Genomic DNA, 15,129 nt, shown 5'->3' with positions numbered 1-15,129 from the left:
CAATAATTTTTTTTAAATGATAAAGGCACCTGCAAAAGAGCTCTGAGGCTGCACTGGAGTCTGGAGTCAGGAGGCCTGCACTCCAGTTCCGCTCCTCAACTCTAGACTGTGGCTCAGAACGATTCCTTACCCTCCCTCCATCTCACCTTAGATTCCTCGACTATAAAATACAGCAAAGGGCTAACTGTTATTGAGCATGTTCTCTGCGCCAAGACCTCTTCCAAGCACTTCATCAACATTACCCCAGGAACTTCTCCAAGATTCTGAAAGGTGAGTCCATTTCCCAGCACTGATGCTACTCATGAAGGCCAAAAGTTGGGGCAGAAACCCAGGCTTGTCTGACGCGGAGCCTTCCCTTTTCCCCACTTCTGCACAGGTCACCTCCAGGTCACACTTTAGATCCACAAACAAGAGGGCGGATCTATTTCTGAAGCACCAGTCACCCCGTTACTTCTCGATTCTTCTACGCCAGGTCTCCCATTCCACATCAGAATCGAACTGCTTCAGAACCTCCAGTGGAAAACTTTCTCTCTTCCATACACCAATTAATGTCCTTCTTTCTCCCACAGCCATGTTCTTTCCCACCACGTTTATTGCCCATACCTCACAATCTGGCACTCAGTTATACACGCTATAAAATCACTCTTCTTAAATGTAAATTTTTATGTCCCCCAAAGAGGCCATTACCTCCCAGAGGTCAGGAACCGTATCTTACAGAATCAAGGAACTGGACAAGTTATTATATTCTTTTGCAAAGTTATTTTTTTAAAGGAGCTGTACTTATTTCAAAAGACACGTTATTTGAAATCTCGACTGCTCTGCCTGAGCCCAGAGGAGAGTGCTGAGTGGTGTCACGCATTCGGTGAGCCAGTCAATGGCCATGGCAGAGGGAGACTCTTCGCTGCCTGAGTCTCACCTAGTGGTTGCTTTGCTATGGAAACCGTGGTCTTCTCTGTCCCTGCCCCCCTACCCGTGTCTCTCTCTGTTGAGGCCACAGTCCAAAAATAACTGGACATAGCGCCTTGAACCTGGAAACCTCACCAGCAGGGCCTCTGAAAGATAGGGCAGGTAGGGCCTGGCTATCGGATCACCTTCCAGGATCCACAGAGAAGGAAAACGGCACAGTAAATTAAAGTGCCCTCAATCGTCATGTCGGCCAATCAAATTCTGCAGGAACTTGGTGAAACCACGCCCCCCTCCTCTCTGCTTCGGTTTAGACCCATCATCTACTGCTTGTCAATGAGGATGAGAATTATCAGCACCGCCGAGCCATAGATGTTAAAAAATTCCACCTAGTGGGATGACAGTGGGCTTTAGAGAAACACCTCCGTGTCATCTCTGTTCAGCATGTTCTGCTCTCTCATAGTTCATAACAATTTTTGTTAATAAAACACAATGCGGATTCATTGCATTGTATTTCACTCCACAGAAAATTTGGAAAATACAATTAACATCATCAAAATGTCCATACTACCCAAAGCAATATACAGATTCAATGCAATACCTATTAAAGTACCAATGGCATATTTCACAGACATAGAACAAACACTTCAAAAATTTATATGGAACCACAAACAACCCCGAATAGCAGCCGCAATTTTGGGAAAGAAGAACAAAGTAGGAGGGATCACAATACCTGATATCAAGCTATATTACAAGGCCACTGTAATCAAAACAGCCTGGTACTGGTATAAAAACAGGCACATAGACCAATGGAACAGAACAGAGAGCCCAGAAATCAACCCAACTCTCTACAGTCAATTAATATTTGACAAAGGGGGCAGCAACATAAAATGGAGTAAAGATAGCCTCTTCAACAAATGGTGTTGGGAGAACTGGACAGCTACATGCAAAAAAATGAAACTTGAGCACCAACTTACACCATATACCAAAATAAATTCAAGGTGGATAAAGGACTTAAATATAAGTGTGACACCATTAAAGGTCTAGAGGAGAACATTGGCAAGAAAATCTCAGATATTTCATGCAGCAACTTTTTTACTGATATGTCCCCTAGAGCAAGGAATATAAAGGATAGAATAAACAAATGGGATCTCATCAAAATAAAAAGCTTCTGTGTGGCTAAAGAAAACAGTATTAATATAAAAAGACAACCGACTATATGGGAAAACATATTTGCCAATGATACCTCAGACAAAGGTTTAGTCTCCAAAATATACAAAGAACTCAAATGACTTCACTCTAAGAAGACAACTAACCCAATTAAAAAATGGGAAAAGAACTTGAACATACACTTCTTCAAGGAGAACATACAGAGGATCCAGAGACACATGAAAAGATGCTCAATATCGCTAGCTATCAGAGAGATGCAAATTAAAACCACAATGAAATATCACTTTACACCGGTCAGAATGGCCATCATAAACAAAGCAACAAACAACAAGTGCTAGAGAGGTTGTGGGGAAAAGGGGACCCTAGTTCACTGTTGGTGGGATTGCAGACTGGTACAACCATTATGGAAAAGAGTATGGAATTTCCTCAGGAAACTAAAAATGGACCTACCTTTTGACCCAGCAATTCCACTGCTGGAATTATATCCTAAGAACCCTGAATCACCAATCCAAAAGAACCTGTGCACCCCAATGTTCATAGCAGCACAATTTACAATAGTCAAGAGCTGGAAACAACCTAGGTGCCCGTCAGTAAATGAATGGATGAAAAAATTGTGGTACATTTACACAATGGAATTCTATGCAGCAGAAAGAAAGAAGGAGCTCCTACCCTTTGTAACAGCATGGATGGAACTGGAAAGCATTATGCTGAGTGAAGTAAGCCAGGTGTTGAGGGACAAATACCAGATGATCTCACCTTTAACAGGAAGCTAAACAACAAAACAAACAAGCAAGTAAAATAAAAACAAAGACACTAAAATGGAGAATGGGGGGACAGGGACCAGAGGGGAGAGGGGAGGGAATTTCAGGGGGAAAAGGGGAGGGATTTAGAGGAACTAAATGGACTTTAAAGGATACCTGGACAACAGCTATGGGGGGTGGAAATGGGAGGAAGATGGGGAGCACGGGGGGGCGGGGGCTGGGACGGGAGTAAAAGGCAGAAAACTGTACTTGAAATATAATTAAATTTTTTAAATGGGGGAAAAAAAGAAATAACATCATGTATAAACACCAGGCACAGATTCTCTGTTAATTACTTATTTGAGGGAATATCCCTCCATGTGTTTCTGTGTCTGTGTGTGATTGCATATGTGTTCACACATAATTTTTATTTTTTTATTCTTATACTTGGAAACAGTATACATACTGGTTCAAATCTCATCACACTGTATGGTGAGAATTTTCCACTGACACTGAATAAACATCAAAACATTATTTTAATACTCATCATATTCTAACATATGGATTTATTGTAGTTTATTTAATCAAACTTCCATTAATTCATATTTAGACTGCTTCTAGTTTCTTTTGTTACAAATAACTAATGGAAAAAGTGGCCACAAGAAAAATCTTCTCACATAAGTAATTTTAACTAAGTTAAAATTATTCCTTGGAATAAGTTTCCATAAATAAATATTTCTAGGCCTTCTGATATATAATGACAAAACATCCTCAAGAAATTTTTTGTCAATTTACATTTCTGTCAGCAACATATGAAGGTACCTATTTTCTGAACCGTCTCCAGCAGTGGGTGATTGACACCTACGTAAATATATATCTCTATAGCTACACACTGATAGTCAAATACATAAATTTACTATACTTAGTATCTAACTGCACTTATTCTAATTACTCCTGAGCTTGAAGTAATGTTTACAATGCTGTGAATATAATAAGTGCTGCTGATTACCTACACAACTGTGGATCTACACACACACACACTCATATACAACTTCTCTTGACTGGAACTCAAATTTTGTTTAGATGTAAGTTAGCAAAGCACTCACTGTAAAGAAAGACGGGGACTGCTCCAGCCACAGAGATCAATGCTGAGTCAAGGTAATTCCACTTGCCTCTCTAAGGTATATTTTATAGGTATGTTAAACAATTTTGTCCAATGAGATGTGAGAACCAATATGCTGGGATGGACTCCTGCTGAAGTTATCCTTGGTCTTAACAAAGGACTCTAGGAAGGAAATCTTTTTTTCCTCAGCCTCAGGGACATGGTTAATTCAAGGTGGCATGCTGGGAGTTGCTTCAGCCACAGCTGAGACCATGAAGGGAGCTAGATTGTTTCAAACCATCGTGCCGAAAATAACCAGGTAAAAAGCTGGAAACAGCCTGTGTTATGGTGTCAGGAAGCAGCTGAATGAACTAATTCTGGAAACACTGTCCCCAGGCTTTTTTGTCGTCGGAGGATACATTTATCATTTCAGCTGGTTGAGTCAGGTGGGTTTCTTTTTCTTTCAGATAAAATCACCTGAACTGATGTACCTATATTGTGTTGCCTCAACTTTCATCAACTTTGGGAGAATGTATAGAGGATAGTGCTGAAGAACTTAAACAGCTTTCCAATTCATAAAGTAAATCAATGGCAGAGCCAGAGCTCGTCACCAATAGCATTTCCACACTAGACATTAACCACAAGCATTTAGAGTTTTCATTCCATCTGAAGAATAATTCACGTACTTTCTCAATTATCTTGAGAAAAGACACTAAGTTCAAAGACACTTTTCTGTACTTAGTAAAGTATCAAAATAGACATGCATTTACAAAGTCTTTGAAATAGAAATAAGCCGTACGAGATAGCTCACTGGGTTATAAAGGAGAAATGTGCACTCAGTGTGTTGACGGACACGTGGATGTAAGCAGGGCTGCAGGGCGGGCCTAACAGGCTGCAAGTGCTGAAGCGCCCGGATCAAACTCCTTCTTGATGTGAGAGCTTAACTGTGATTCTGAGCAAACGACTCCAACAACAGAGTGTTCAGAAATATGAACAAGTGTTTGATGATGAATTGGGTCAAGGGCAACACAGTACTTGATAGGTTTGTGCACAAACACCCTGGAGAAAAGCTCCATCATTCATCCTGTTTGCTGCACAGCAGCCAATTTGGTTGGGATCTTCTACAGTCAGGTACAAGCTGGAATAAAAGTGAACTCCCAATGAAATCAGGCAAAGACTCCAAACACTGTACCAACACTTCAGACTTATTTTTATTCTGAAATCTTAAGGGAAATCCCTTTGATATCCTCCCTAAGACCTATTTGCTAGCTTTACTATGCCTTAGCATTATTTTAACACTATTATTCTCAGTTCAATAAATATTTGGTCTTCAGCTCTCCAGGACTACATACAGAAAAGAGAAATTGCCCTGGAAAACCAAACACCCCATGAATTTCTACCCCACAATCCCTGTTCAGAGCGGCCTCTTATTTTTTCCTGTTTTCTCCTGTTATGAACTTGTTTTTTCCACATCTGATGGGTAGAGGAGCCCAGTCACAAGGTATACATACACGTAATATAGCTTCTTAAATTCCTTCGCTGCAACTCAATGAATGCTTCTGAACACCTATCCTTTCCGGCTAGTGGAAACATAGCCTCAGTCACTTTGATGATTCCTTGCTTCCATGGCTCTAGAGGATTGCCAGTGACTGAGATGCTGGCAGAGAGAGCCGTCTGGTTCTTGGCCCATGGAATACACAGGTGACCACGGAGATGTCCCAGTTACCTTCAGGGCTCTGTGAGGCTTCACAGCGGTCACAGCCCAGTGGAAGGCTCAGGCCCTCCCCATGAGGCCACACGGGCACAGAGTCTCACGTACCCCGGGGCCTGGACTCGGAGGGAGGGCCCTGCCTACAGGTGCCGTCCAGGTCTCTGCCTGACTTCCTCCTCCTGACTGCCCTCTGACACTCTCTCCATTCTCCAGCCCTCTCTGTGCTACCAGAGCAGTGGCTCTCAGCCATGACTGCACAGGACATCACACGGACATTTCAACGAAGACGCTGAGGCCAGGTCATGACACCAGACCAAGCAAAAATCCAGATCTCAAGGCGCAGGTCTCAGGTGTGTACTTTTTCAGAGTGGTGGTGTTTATTTGTGTCCTGAGTGAATGTAGCCTAAGTTGAAGGTTGCAAACCTCTGTCCTAAAGAATTGGGGTTTGGAATGCTGCTTGGAATATTGTCTCACCCCTCCTCTGAAGGGGAAGCAGAATAGCGGAGTCAGCTCTTTAAAACAAGGAATAAAATAAAAGGATATACCAGCCAGAGGAATCAAAACAAAAGGCAAATGTCTCCTAACAATCAATCGGCAGGGTTTCGACTTGGGTTTTAAAATATCCAATGGTACATGTCTTATTTTGACTTTTCTAATTCAACAATCAATACATGTTGGCTGGTATCTGTAATAAGAAGTATTTTTGCATTCTAAAGCATTTGATATAGTCTTTTTCACTACAGTAAAAGTGGTATACATGGTGTATGCCTGAAAAAATGAGGATAATCAGTAGTTACTTTACCAGTATACTCTACCAAGGTACAGAATTGTTCTGTTTTAGCTCCATTTTATAGTGATGCTTTCTCAGTGAGTGCCACATCCTCTCCCAACCATGTTGTCTGACAAGGTCCAGGCATGGAGGAGTCAAGTTCAAGGAATTCGTCTCCCTGGAGGAGAACGTGGCATCCAAAATGGGTTATTTTATTTTAATTATTTTACTCTTGTTACTGAGTATGGACATTGTACTGTACTTACTTATTCCTGTGAAAATCACCCAAGAGGAAGGGACAGTTCAGGGGAAAACATTAGTATTCCCCACGGAACTGCCTGAAAGGATGGAAAAATCCCCAGAGATTCCCCTCTCCTTTATACAGGGGGGGTACAACAGCCAGGGTAATATAATTGTTAACCATAAGAGAAAACACGTCAAGTTGTATAAATTACCCTGGTTTGAGCAACTTAAAGTGATCGGGGCCGCCACGGTGTACCATAAATAAGAAAAACAAGTTAGATCTCTTAAATCAACAGTTAAGGCCAGTTAATACAGAACCAGGTTGTTGTTGCAAACACAGGTTGTGCTGCCAACAGTTGAGGGAATGAAAGAACAGATTAGAAAGACTTTCCCACGACTGTTCCTTACCCATAGATACAAAAGGTCTTCCAAGAAGACAAGTAAAAACTATATAGACCCCTACCCACAGCCCAGAGATACAGTCCGGACGGTTGAGATGCATCTGCGAGGCAGAGGCAACAGTGGCAGGATTTCCTGTCTATCCCTCCTTACATGTTAGTTTGGGTGATCAAAAGGTGGTGGGATTGTTAGACACTTGTATTTCAGGTTCGCCGATTAGCATAATTCCAATGAAGTTGTACAAAATAATTTCTTGACCAGAGAACAAAATCCCCTCCTGAATGTCTAAAAGTTGTTGGAGTAACAGCACCTCCTTTACCTTGAACAGGAATATATATGAATTAGAATTTAGTAGGCAAAGAAACAGGAAAAGCTTGTTAGATACTACAAACTAAGCGTGTAGATACAATTACCAAGGAGTCAGAGTCCATAGTACATAAAGAAACATTTTGGACAGAAAGATAGATAGCTAAGTTAGACATCACAAAGGCCTTATAATGAATTTCCTAACCTGTGCTTGGTCTAGTGTACCTTTTGCCCCATGCCAAATTCTAAGACCTTTAATAAACAATAAGACATTCAAACTCTGTACACAGAGCTATTTCAAATTGTCTGATTAATGGCTCTCCTGGTCAAAACAACTTTTGTTTAACATAACTAAAATTATGGAAATTCTTGTATTTTTCCTGGTTACCTTTGTATTGATTTTTTCTGCTTAACTGATCATGCTATACTGCAAATGTTAATCACTGCCTAAAATGAAAATATAAAAACCTGCTTGTACTTGCGGTAAACGGAACAGAGCTTCACTGTCCTTTGAGGCGTGTTGTCGTCTATTACCCATCGCCAACGCCTTACCCACCTTTGGGAAATCCCTGGACCCTGCTGCGGCTGGTCTGCGGCAAGTGAGAAAGCATCAGGTACCTCATATTTGAAAGAGGTCTATGTTTCATCAGCTTAGCAGAAAAGCATTTTCCGGAGAACTCATCTGAAATTTCTAACAGCTAATTTTTACTCCTAAGTCTTTACGCTGCTGCCTAACCTCTTTTCATTACAACTCTTTAATTTAAACCACTAAATTAATAAATGATTACACCCAACTCTTTAACTAAGCCTGCTTGGAGTATTTCACAAACATATACTTCAAGCTTTTACCCATGTCAATATCAAGAAAATAAAAAGCCTTTCAGCAAGGTAATAAAAATCACACGGATATTTGTTATCTCACTTGTTCCCTTTATTTCTTACCTTCATGGCAAGTTTTTGGCACAAAAATGAATGCTTGCCCATTACTGTCAAGCACCTGTCTCACTACTGCATGCTTCTGTCGTAAATCACAAGCGCCCTCCTTCAAAGCTGCCTGAATATCTAAGACAACATCTTATCAGACAGACTAAACACGGGAATTTACAGGGAGATAAATGCAAGTCACAGACCACTAACTCAAGTAGCTTGACCATTGCAAAAAAAGAAAGGGGAGAGAGGAAAGAAGCCCCCCATCTCCACTGCAAGCACTCCTCAGTTTCAAAGTTCACAGAAGAGCAAGAGCAGCTCAAGGATTTCTTACAGGAGAGAACACACACCCCAATTCCAAGGCCACAAACTTGCCCAGCATCGAAGGATGTTGTTTTGGACTTCACCCTTTCAAAGGCCATGGGAAACTTCTCTGCGAGAAAGTACAAGCTTCCTCCATAACAAGTGGTTGTGACAAGGAATCCCCAGGTCCCAGGTGTAAAATAATTACCTTAGAGCACACCATTTAAGTTCCAGATACTTATCATCAGTGTGGATCTATTATCCCTGAGATACTTTTTTTTTCACTTTTTAACTAGGAAAAAGCTAAAGTTTCTTTTCTGTTTGATATATTGCCTTTCCCCACCAGGATGACACTCTACATTTACAGTCCCATGTGTGGTTTTTCTGAAAGGACCACCGTTAGGACATAGAATTGGGAAAGGCTATTTTGGAATTTCTGGGTTTTGTCAGGGACCCCCAACTACAGGAGGTTAAACAGCTAACAGTTGTCCCAACTCTCCTAAGACTTTGAAGTGAAGTTAATCAGGTAAACACCAGCCCATTTTTGATGGTGACCAAACATTTGAGTTTTCTCAGTTGAAGCTGTGTCACAAATGCTGAACCCCCTGAATCTTGTATTTCAGGTGGCATATTGTATTTGGAATTGCGTATTGGATTCAAAAATAAAGTGATGGATGAATAAATGAGTGAATGAATGCATGAATCAATTATTCGGTAAATCAATATATCACCAAACCTGATGTAACTCTAGGCTCACTAATTTTTAAACAAACAGAATTTCCCAATATGACTACTGTTGAGAAAAATGGGTGTCAGGCTAAATGGCATACTGAAAAGGGGGGGTTGGGGATGACCTTGATGTACTTGGAAAACCAACTGAAAAGCGGTGGCAGACACTGTGATCATTGGGGAAAAGGAACACTGATGACAAGAAATGCTGTGTCAGGAACTCAGGGCAAACAAAGGATGCCTTCGGGCCTGTCAATTTCTCCCAGCAAACTGTCTCCTGGAAATGAAACACCGAAAAGACACAGCTGCAGACATCCATTATACACCTCGTTTATTACACTGGCAAATAACCACTTAGGGGAAGAAGTGTTCTTTGCCAATAAAGAAATGACAGCGATTAGAGGTGAGGAGCGACTCTATCATAGAAAATAAAGAGCACATTTGGCCAAACTAGCTTATGTTCAGGGCAGAGTTCTAGCCTGCCATGGAAAGTGTCCAGTGGAGATCCTTGAATCTGGTCTAGAGGAGAAATTACCACCAGGGAGAATGCTTGTCTCTTTGGTGTTCTCGATCCCATTGGTATTTTCCACTATGAAATTCTAACGTCATTTGGGCAATGCATGCCACCATGCCTTGGTCAACTCCAATAGCTCTTCTTGGCTTGTAAAACACATTCCAAACACTCCATCTGGCACAAGCACCTTTTTCTTATTGCATGTTGCTTGTACTTCCATCATAGCACTTAATACAATGTGCTTTATATCGTAATTATTTTTTGAGATTAATTTCCCCACGACATTGCGAACTGATGTTTAAAAAGAAGGATATTTCCATCGACAACTCCTCATGTCAAAGGGAACAAAATTTGCTGAGAATGTATTAAGTGTCAGTCACTATATTATTCACTAGCTCCATTCACCAAATGTTTCTGGTTCCTTACTCTTCTAGGCACAAGGCAGGACTGCATTTCCTGTCCCCTTGTAGTTGGTTGGGAACCTGTGACGAGTCAATGAGTTATGGATAGAAGGGAAATTCGAGCGTATCATCCCCTGGTGAGAACATTTAAGGGTGGACGCAGACCGGCCAGCCCTCTCCTCCCTGTCTCGGTGGCACCATGTTCGCAATAGTGATTACTCCATCGCCTTGTATCCCAAATGACTTATGGCGAGTTTCAGCATCCCTCCTATTGACCCCTGATAGGCATAACGCACAAGCAAGAAATAATTTCTCATTATTTTAAGTCATACTTTGGGTTATTGTCACTACAGAACATCCTATCCTGACTGATTTAAGCACCATGGTACATTTTTCACACATCTCATTTTATTTTTGTAAAACCCATAGACATAGTATATATAAACAGTATTTTATATATGAAATTTAGAGAGATAAATAATGAACCCAAGGTCAAATGTATTAATTCATTCCTTCATTTAATAAATATTTATCAATCACTGCTCTCTGCCAGGCTCCGTCCTAAGTAGCCAAGATAGAACAGTGAATAAAACAGGGAAAGGTCTCTGTCCTCAGAGCTTACATTCTCAAAGAGAAAAAAATTAATAAATCACATACAACAAATAATAAAACTTCAGACAGTGATAAGTAATATCCAGAGAATGGAAATCAGGCGATAAGACAGAAAAACGGGCGGCTAATTTATGTTCATCAGGAAAAGCCTCTCCGAGCTGATGAATTTTATGCTGATATCCGAGTGACAAGAACGAGCCAGTTGGGCGGATACCAAGAGGAAAAGGGTGCTAAGGAGGAGCAACAGTGTGTGCAAAGGTCTTAGAGCAGAAGGAGTTTGTTGAATGGAAAACAAAGTCAAAAGTCAGGGCAGCCACCCCATAATGGCAAGGATGGAAATGTGTGAGATCAAGTGAGAGAGGCTGAAAGAAGAAAGGCCTTACAAGTTTTAATATCAAAGAAAGAATGAAGTTGATTTCTCTGTGTAATGGGACACCACCTGAGAGTTTCCAGTGGATTTTCATAATTTCTGCTTTAAAAAGTTTGCTCTAGCGGCTATGACAGGAGAGAGTTCTAGTGGCAGAAAACTGGGGCAGGAAGTGCAGTGTGGGGGCCACTGCAGCGGTGGTCCAGCAGCGTGGTGGCACCGGGCGTGGGCAGAAGGGGACACATGCAGGGCAGCGGATGGAAAGCACGGTCAACAAGACTGGTGCCCAGCCTGAAAGTGCAGGGGCGGGCGAAGAAAAGGAACCGAGTACAACACCTAGCCTTTTTGGCTCAAAAACCTGGGTAGATGTTGCTTTTATTCGCTGAGATGGAGAAAACTGGAAGAGGAAGAGGTTTGCAGAGATGGGAAAAACATCAAGATTTTATGTCAAACATAAAATGCCTATGAAATAAATATCTATGCAGAGAGGTCAAGTTGACTGTATGATTCAGAAGTTCAGCAGAAAGACTGGAACTGGATAGATATGTTAAGTGTTGCTGACAAAAGTGCTGTTAAAAGTCCTAGGATGGAACAAAAGCATCTAAAAAGACTACAGAGGAGAACAGAGAGTGGGGACAGGGCAGAGCTTTATGGCGCTCTAACCTAAACTGCTAGGAGAACGGGCAGGCGTGGCCACTGAGATAGAATGGAAATCAGGAGAGATGATGTCTCAAAAGTCAAGAAAAGGATGTGTTTAAAAGAGGAAGGTGTGGTCAGCTCTGCTAAATGCCACAGCAAAATCGAGCTTTCTGCTTTCATCTGCTTGCGAGATTTCCGAAATTCCTGGGAGGAGGCTGTGGTGAAAGTCATGTGTGTGGGTTTGAGTATATCCTGGGGGGCAGGTCAGAGAAAGGGATAGGAGCAGTTACTTCACAATGGTTACCTCTGCCTCTGAGGCCTCAACATCCTGTACACATGGGTACCACTCCTGTTGTCCACTGTTAACCAGCGCTCCACTGCAGGGGAGAGTCTTACCTAGTGCTCAGGGTAAGTGACTTTGCTGGAGGTTTGAAAGTCACGTGGAAGACTTGCACTGCATACAGAATAGCAAAACCAGGAACAGACCTCACATTAAATATTCCTACCTTTCCAAGTCCGTTCACAGTTTTCCTTCCTCTGGGCCGCCTTCACTGGTCCTCTGTCCTCTATAGCACCCAGACTTCTGCTCTGACTGGTTCTTCCCTCATCCCCCTTGTTTTTCTCTCTTGTGTTCTAACTTTTCTGTTCCCTCTCAGATGAAATATACACACATAAATAAAACAAAATGTGTGTGTGTGTGTGCCTATGTGCATACAGGTATTTCCTTGCAGAGTTTTATGGTCTTTTCAGAGGAGCGGAAAGGAACGCTTCAGTACCCACTTCTATCCACAGCCCTGCCTTTTATTCCAAGTAGTACAGGTTCCTTTCTGAAAGTAATTCTGGAGCAAGTTCCTAAAATAATTCATGTTGCATCTGGTCCTGCACACACACCACCAGACAGAGCACCTGTCCTTATTCGTTAGGGGTTCGACAAGCACCAACACCTGCCTGCCTGCCTCCGTGAAAAAATAAAAGCGGAGGTGGCATTCTGAGGCAGTTTCAACAGGGCCTTTCCACACAGCAGGGTTTTAATTAAGGTTTATCGAGTTGTGTGATGCCATACTACTACTACTACGTTGGGAGCGCATTCAAGGGTTCCTTCCAGTCTTAGGGTTAAAATAAGTCAAGACATTGACTTACTATTAAGAACAGAGAAATAGTCATCTATAACATCACAGACTTTTCGACTGTGTTTGTGTAGAGATCCAAAAGATTTCCGTCCCCTTAAAATGTTGAGGTCTCAGCATGCTATATTTATATAGTCTCTTCTTTTCCTCTTGGAACTTTAGTTATATTGTATAAAAGACAGATAAATGAGATTTGGCCTCTGTGGCTGTCAGAAACTGCCATCAATCTGAGATCACCAGTCCCTGAGTTACAGAACAGTAACTTATAAAGATACAACCATCCACGGCAAAGGTATTGGACATACAAGCGTTGCTGCCTTAACTCTTGCAACTCTTTGCTCTTTTCAGAAGGTCACTCATAAAAAAATACATTATCAAAAGAGTGGCATTTTCTTCTGAGTGAAGAATGCAGCTCTTATATGCCAATGGTATCAGGATAAAGACAAAGATGCAGGAGCCAGGAAAAGGTACAATGTGACTAATAGCTTAGCAGTTTCAGGCTGCTCATTTAAAAAGTCTGACCAAGAGAAGGAATACTCGGAATCTTTATCACCCTTAACCAACTTACTGTTCATGACCCCACATACGTGATTGGAAGTAGAATGGAAGGTAAACCAAATGCCCCACAAAGCCAGCATTACTCACACAGAGGAGCCAACCACAGGCCCTGGAGTCCCCGTTTAGGACTGACAGCCCAGAGATACAGGGAGAAGAGGGAGCAAACTGACTTGTTAGCATATCAGTCAAAAGTCTTGACCAGCTCCCATGTGCCCAATCCCTGCCCACCTGGTATTCCTGATTCCCCTTTAAGTTTAATCCTTGTCTTTCCCAATGAGGGAACAAACTACAGTTTCTTATATATAAAAAACATTTCATTATGATGGAAGAAAATAATCCAATACAATGTAGAACTGATGGCTCTGAGTCCCTCGATGTTACTATAGGCAACTGGGACTTCAATTTCCGACCACACACCCACGTACGCATGATCTCACACACAGGCAGAAATGCTGGGAGTGGAAGTAAATTATGCAGATGAAATTTCTTTACTGCTTTTATTCTCAAAAGGAGAGGGCAAAATAATGCAAGAGAAGGACTACACAGGCCAAAACAGTACTCAGTGCCCTTGAAGCTCAGTGGAACAACACAGCCATGATGCAGAAAAGGGTTGAATCAGCCCCCTGATGCTCACCTGTACAAGAGAAGTCATCCACACGAATGTATCCCGGGACACAGTCACAGCGATATGAGCCCGGCAGGTTGACACACACAGTGTTGGCATGACAGTAATGCATCTTAGCGGCACACTCATCGATATCTGAAAGGGGGGACAAAAGCAACATCATGGTTAGTCGGATGATGAGACCGGAGGGTAATCATTTTCCAATGACATTAGGGAACGTGAACGCCCATGGAAACCAAGAGAAAAAGCAAGATGCATCACACACAAAAGCTGCAGTGCAAGTTCGGCTGGTACATTAGATCCAATCCTGAGCAAACAGTATTTCAAGAATGACGCATGGTATGATGCAACACTTAAAAACCCACGAAACATAAAGGCTAAATGCATTATTATTAATCTTTCACCATGCAGGGAGCTTGATTTAATGTCCAAAATCAAACTGTTCTGTGTCCAGTGAGTTGATACTAATGAATATTTATTAGGTAGCTGTTGTACCTGGTATAGCTGTTATCAGCAAGATCAAGGGAACCCATCCCCTCCCTGCTTGTGTGAGTTACTAGACAGGCTTTAATCCATCTGCTCCAAAGTGATGGTGCAGCCACTTTCTTCGACGCTAAACTGTGAACACAGACAGCAGCTCCTGTCTGATGCAAATGAGTGTGTTTCATCTCTTGACCTGCAGACCCATTCCATGTGATAGAATAGTGGGCTGATTCAACAAAAACATCTTTTTTAGAAGGGAGGTCAGAACATCACCTGCCTTCTCATAAAAGTTCATAATCAAATGACTTCATATTCAGTTTACTTGGACTGCTTTGCTTTTGTGTGACGGCTAGGGAGCGGGAAGGACAGAAACTCGGTACAGGAACCCAAGACACAAATGTGAATTCCAGCTCTGGTTCTGCTACTCACGAGCCTGTGACCTGGAGGGAACCACTCTGAGTCCCAGAACCCTCATCAGCTTGTCATGAGGGTCAGTTAGGA

At 41.9% G+C, this 15,129-nt stretch overlaps 1 protein-coding gene across 2 annotated transcripts in view; it reads right to left on the bottom strand.

Annotated features, from left to right (window-relative positions):
* Window positions 1–15,129, bottom strand: part of NELL1 (neural EGFL like 1) — a 734,878-nt gene that overhangs the window by 372,287 nt on the left and 347,462 nt on the right. For both annotated transcript variants that reach the window (XM_037162229.2, XM_037162218.2), the window contains exon 13: window positions 14,155–14,280. In XM_037162229.2, the coding sequence (XP_037018124.2) occupies window positions 14,155–14,280 (126 nt within the window). The remainder of the gene's footprint in view (window positions 1–14,154; window positions 14,281–15,129) is intronic.

This window comes from Artibeus jamaicensis, unplaced genomic scaffold (genome assembly GCF_021234435.1).
Source record: "Artibeus jamaicensis isolate MK-2021 breed Jamaican fruit bat unplaced genomic scaffold, CSHL_Jam_final contig_797, whole genome shotgun sequence".
NCBI lineage: Eukaryota > Metazoa > Chordata > Mammalia > Chiroptera > Phyllostomidae > Artibeus > Artibeus jamaicensis.
The sequence above is the reverse complement of the archived record's forward strand: the minus strand, read 5'-3'. Positions and strand labels throughout refer to the sequence as shown.